Source organism: Zonotrichia albicollis, chromosome 1, assembly GCF_047830755.1.
Source record: "Zonotrichia albicollis isolate bZonAlb1 chromosome 1, bZonAlb1.hap1, whole genome shotgun sequence".
Lineage (NCBI taxonomy): Eukaryota > Metazoa > Chordata > Aves > Passeriformes > Passerellidae > Zonotrichia > Zonotrichia albicollis.
This window is the reverse complement of record NC_133819.1, coordinates 19,871,015-19,877,014: the sequence shown is the minus strand read 5'-3', so window position 1 is coordinate 19,877,014 and position 6,000 is coordinate 19,871,015. Positions and strand designations below refer to the sequence as shown.

At 35.5% G+C, this 6,000-nt stretch overlaps 1 protein-coding gene across 3 annotated transcripts in view; it reads left to right on the top strand.

Moving 5' to 3' along the window:
- Positions 1-686: 686 nt before the first annotated feature.
- The window catches only part of MALRD1 (MAM and LDL receptor class A domain containing 1), a 217,159-nt gene continuing 211,845 nt past the window's right edge, over positions 687-6,000 (top strand). Inside the window, exons 1-2 of one of the 3 annotated variants that reach the window (XM_026795148.2) lie at positions 687-1,054; positions 4,595-4,752. In XM_026795148.2, the coding sequence (XP_026650949.2) occupies positions 4,660-4,752 (93 nt within the window). In that variant the 5' untranslated portion in view covers positions 687-1,054; positions 4,595-4,659. Of the gene's footprint in view, positions 1,055-1,097; positions 1,236-4,594; positions 4,753-6,000 lie in introns of those variants that run through there. The other 2 variants (XM_074535181.1, XM_074535188.1) reach the window with 2 other exon arrangements.

Genomic DNA, 6,000 nt, shown 5'->3' with positions numbered 1-6,000 from the left:
TTGACAAGATCCATCCTTTTCCAGACCCTTGTGGAGTTTTGCATTTTCTGTGGGATACAAGGTTTTGACAAGCTCTTTCTCACACAATACATGTGGTCTGAAAACAGCACACATTTATTCTGCACTGGAATGAGGAAGAAATGAAAGGTTTGCAGCACTGCCTGGACAGCCCATTTCACTGAAGTGTCAGTAATGAAAATAATACAATGCCTCTCAGATGAAGGAGACAGTAACATCTATGTGAACTAACCTGAAACTGTTTTTTCCATACATTTAGGAATCTCTGTGTTTTCTCTGAGATATGCTGACTGCTATTTAATAATATGACTTAACCAGGAGATTACCTTTCCCCTGCAATAACATTAAGAAGTGGAACTTCCATTGTCACAGTGCAATCCTTCTTAAAATCCTGAGGCAGATAGATTAGTCAGGCATACTGTTAAAAGCCCTCTAAAATATGTGGTGATGCATTCAGAACCTTTCTGTCTCTAAAAAGAAGTATTCTCTTACAAGTATTGTGGAGATGCTGCTGAATTTAACCTGTTAAAAGTGATTTTTCTGTATCTATCACCTAGAAAAGTAAATAGGTATTTCTTATTATTACATGGCAGTTTTTATGTTACCTGGCAACTCTCTCTGCAGAATTGAATTCATGAAGGTTGTGATGACTGGCTAACATAAATAGCACTCCATTGCTTTCAAAGAAGCATCTGTCTTGAGGGAATGATTTCTTAGAATATTTGAAGGTGGCAGGCTGAAGTGAAGGGCAGCAATCAGAGATACACAGGGCTTTTGAAGCAACCTTTTGAAGAAGCAGAAATGTTGCTAAGGAGTTTAATAAGCATAGATTTCTAATTGGGAATAGTCTCATAAAGAATGACTTCTTAAGAAGTGATTGTTTGTCTTTTAGTACCGCAGATTTCCATTTTTGAGCTTGGCTTGTGTGAGTGGCACTCAGACCAGGCAGCTGAGCCTGCTCAGGGGGCACGGCTGCAAGCTGGGTACAAGATTGTCTCCTGTTCCTTCCTGGAGGATTCCAGCAACAATACTGAAGGTGGGCATTTAATCTGACTCAAAATTACTAGCTCTCATGAAGAATATAGCACTTTTTATGGCAAGATGGTGCCTCAATGCCAAAACAGAAGGAAACTACGAAAAGTACTTGTATATATTTTGTATGTAAATTAGATTTTGTTCTGGCTGTTTAATAAGGACATCATGAACACTCCTTCTGGGTAAGACATAAATATTTTATTTTAAGAATTAATGATTTTTTTCAGGTATTCATGAAATATATTAACACAAGAATTCTATTACAAACTACTAGCTAATTTATTTTCCAGTTTATTGTTTTTTATGAGATCTGTGCAAGAATTTGGTGAAATCAAATTAAATCAAATAAAATTCATCTATGCCCTAGTCCTTTTGTGTGTGTTTTTCTGTTTTGTTTTGATTTTGATGCTTGGCAATTTGACTTGTGCAGCACTATTCTGCTTGAGCATACAGACTGGAACTTCATTTTAAACCTTTTATTAGGGCAAATGTAAATAAACAATTATTCTGGAAAATTGTGTCCTACCTTTAAAATGAATAAGTTAGTCCAGATGCAATTTTAAGAAGTAAAGAGCATCACTTTTTTTTGAAGTCAGTGTGTATTATGTCTCTATGGGTTTATGGGAAAGGTTTTTGAAAGCTTAATGATGTAAATCTCTGAGTGTTCAATTGTGAGATGGAATTGTCTTGCCTGCTAAGTGTTTGCCTTGTGTACTGAGGCTGCCTTCAGAGGGGTCAAGTGCTGCTAGTTGTAATAGTGCAGTTTGTGGTGCAGCTTTGAAGAACTGATATTGTGGGGATTACTGCTTGAACTTTGAACCCACAGAAATGGAGCGCATCTCACTGGTAGAAGCTGAATGAATGTTAGATATTGTTTTTGTTAAAAAAATTAGTATGCATTTCAATAAATTCTAGTAGCCATAAGTCAAATTATTATTGAATAGCAAGGAAAAGTACCTGAGTGTATACACTCTGTTAAAACTAATTTTTGCAGGTATGCATAATGAAAAGCACAGAGTAAAGCAGATATTTTTCCCCCTTAAATGTGAAGAGAAGACTCATATAATCTTCCAGTTTCCACTCTTTTTTCCACAAAAAAAGAGACTTTTAATTTTATTTTATTTGAAAAACCTCCCTGAAAGTCATTGTATCTGTGCCACACCTTAACATGACACCTTAAGGGCTGGTAATGGGTATGGATTTTCCTTTTAGGGCAATCTTGAGAACACAAAAGATATTGAAATTCTGTAAGGGCTTTTACAGGAATGTATTACTGCACTGTCTATGGAAAGAGAATATATTTGGAAATATTTCCTGCAGAGGTGCTTGGGCATTTTTGTATGGATATGCACAGGCAGCTGAGTAGGCTGAACTTCGCCCACTGCTTAGGAGAACTCCCTGTGCTTCTAAGTCATAGAGCAAAACAACTACAGAATTCAATTCATCATTAGCATTGAAAGGTATTGAAAAGGTATTGAAAAATCTGAACTGTGATTGCTGACTTCTCAATACATTCAGTATTTTCTATTCATGCAGATGTGTTGAGACATAAATGAAGAGGTTGAATATAAAAAAAGTTCTATAAACTAAAGACATGGTATGCAAACTGCAAAAATACCATGCTTGAGGGCTCAAACTTGCAATGCAAATAGAGCTTGACTTAGTTTTATATTATGATTTTGATCAAAGCTTTTACTTCTATAAATAGAAGAGAGTTAAGAAACAAAATTATAAAGACTATAACTACTATAGGAAGACTATAACTATAAACAACTCTATTTATAAAGAAAATATTTCTTACAGCCTTTGAATAATCCTTCCTTGCTGGTATCCCTAAATTAAATAAAATACTTTCTGTCCTTGGAAGACCTTTTTTCTTTGTTTCTTTATTGCTTTGCTCCTCTAGTTTTGTATTGTAGGCAATTTATCTGTAATTTTTCCTCTTAATTTCTCTGGTCTCAAAAGTTCTTACAGAGGTTTCATATTCCCCTGTAGTAGTGTTCAGAAAGTACTTTTTTGTTGCTTTTATTTTTTCATGTATGCTTCATATAGGCCATCATATTTTCCAGAGTTTATGTTTTTTACATTGGATTAAGCAGAAGCAATCACGATACTTTCACAAAATGCATTCCTAAAGTAGAGTAAGCATGTTGTTTTGGATACAGGCTCATTCTGGATGCTCCATAGGACTTTGGTTTATCTAGAGCACAGCACTTGCTTTCTTGTCAAAACATCATGTCAACTCCTCTTTACCCTGCTTTTAAAGATTCAAGTTCTTGAAAGGAAAGAGAGGAAATAATGTTAATTATCACTGGGCTCAGATAATAATATTGGTTGGTTTTATAATGGCATCAGAGAACTCTGACGTTAGATAAACAACTGGTAGCATACCTTCTAGTGTTGCATATTTCTCTTCAGCACAAGATAGCAGTCATAAAATTGTAGATGCCTTGTTCATGTCTGTGAAAGAGAAATCTGAGTATAATCTACAATATTTTCCTATATAAAAGTTAGTTGCTGTGGCATGAAGTTGTAAGCTCAACTCCAAGGAAATTTCAAGAATATATGACAGTGTAAATATTGCCTAACACAAGAGTAAACAAGCAACATAAGGAAAAGAATGTTTATAGAAGTTTTTTATTAAAATGAACATTTTTTTTGGTGAAATGACACTTTCTTCCTTCACCCTGAGATTGTGTAACATTTGCATTTGAGTTAAGTTTTATTTAAAGAAATAAACATAGAAACTGCAGACTTAAAACCTTTAATCAGACCTTGTTTATTATTTTAATAGTTGCTGCAGAAGGCAGCAAAATATTCAGTGACTCAGGAAGCAGGAGAAAGAGCTGATATATTTAGTAAAAAATATTTAGCCTTTTTATTTCTGAAAACTAATAGATGCTGTTGAGGGGATGGAGAACTCCTTTGATCTCTGTAGGAATGCTTTTATAAGGGCCAGTAGGTCAAGCAGAGCATAAATTGCTTTTCTGCTTCACATGGAAAGACAATATGCTTCCAATGTTTTGTTGCAGAAGTTCTGTCTGAGGAGTAAAGACCTTGATTACATGGTGGAGATGTGACTGCTTCTTGCAGCAGTGGTGCAGATGACCTTTATTTCTTTGGCTGTTTTTTAAGCATTGCTGTGAAAAGCATCTTTCCTGAAAACCACAGTGGGAAGAAAGCCCAGTTTGCACATATATTTGTCATTACATATTGAATGGTTGTAAATGTAAGGAGGCTGAGCTGGGACTTCTTGCAGGTTTAAGCATGCCAATTAAAACTTGAGATACTATCAACTGATGTAATTCATGGTTGCTGGGGCTATCTGTGAATAAAATGAATATAAATATATATATATATTTATCTATTTAATAGGAAATAAATGATATCCATGTCACATCATCAGCATGATGATCAGATTTAATTCTTGCTGGAATGGGTCTTTGGTGGAATTACATGAGACTAGTCCTTATTTTTAACAACTGGGAAAAAAAAAGCTTTGTGAAGAAGTGACCTTTATGTCCTTTTCTTTTTATTTCAGGCCATTTTGAGTGGTTAGAAGCTAATGACAAGGCATTATATGAAAAGGCCCATCTAAACAGCTCCATGTGTCATTGCTCCAGCAAGAATTGCCATTTTCACTTTCATTACTCCATGGCAGATAGCAGTGTTCTCAAGGCAGTACTGATTATGAACCAGGTAAGCAGAAAAGTGTTCATTTCCAAAAGGTAAAGGTGTGGCAGTCCAGGTGTCACCAGACAAAATGCAGGACACACCTGCTGCTGCATGCCTGTCCCCGAGTCTGTTTGTGCACTAACTCACTTGGTTACTGGTTTTCCAGTAATTCCACTGGTCTGTGCAATTGCAAAGCCCGAGTGTTCACCATCTCAGCAATGAACTGATTTGATGGGTGAATGTTCTGCAATAAGACTTCAAGGACAAACCCAGCTCTTACAGAATTAAATCAATTGCAGATTTCAGGGGGGAAATCTATAGTTACAGCTTTTCTAGCCTTCTTCCTGTTATGGAATTAAGAAAATAGGTGCTTTTGTCTATGGAGAAATATTAAAAAACAGGATAGCTGTAAAATTCTTAATTAAACACCTGCTTTGCTTAGCCCAAGTGTTAGATCAGTATTTTTCCTATTCTTCTACCTATTAGTCAATAAAAGAGCCCTGCCAGAATGAAGCACACATGTCAGTTGAGCATTGGTAGCTATTTCCATCTTTATTACCTCCCCTACCTTGTGAGACTTTCTACTACTAGGATGTTCTCTTTTGGAAGTCTGGTTTGATAGGTTAGTATTGATGCTTTGCACTGGTACTTCATGAAAGCAAGATCAGTAGAGCTGCTCTCACACAGTTAATGGCTCTCATATCTAGGTGCTGGAGGTGAATTCTTATCACCCAACAATATACATATTTAAATACTGGATCCATTTCATTCACAAAGATTAAAAGCAAAAAACCCCTAAGTATAACATAATCAAAAGGTCTTAAAATTAGGACAGGTAATGGAAACAATTTATTTCTTTCTGGTTATGTCTTTGAATATTCATGAAAACAACTCCAGGCTTTTGCTCATGTTTCATTTATAAAAGCCAATAGTTGTATTTTTCTATGACTGTCTCAGGGAATTGTAACATAATGAGTGTTCTGGTCAGAATGCATGGATTTTTGTGCCTTAGTACTTGCCAAAAAATCCCCAGGTATGACACTCTCAGCAACCTTGAGACAGAATAGGAATATTGATTTCAGTAGTTCACCTAAGTAGCATCAATGGACCCAATCCAAGAGTTGTTTTTCCCTGAAAACAGAGCAAATTATGTAAGTGAAAACCATAAGAGAACTGACATATGAGTTCCCATAGAACTGAGAACCCAAATTGAATTAATTGATAAAGTGGTCCTTACATGCTCATTAGAAGAACATTTTCCAGCATTTATTA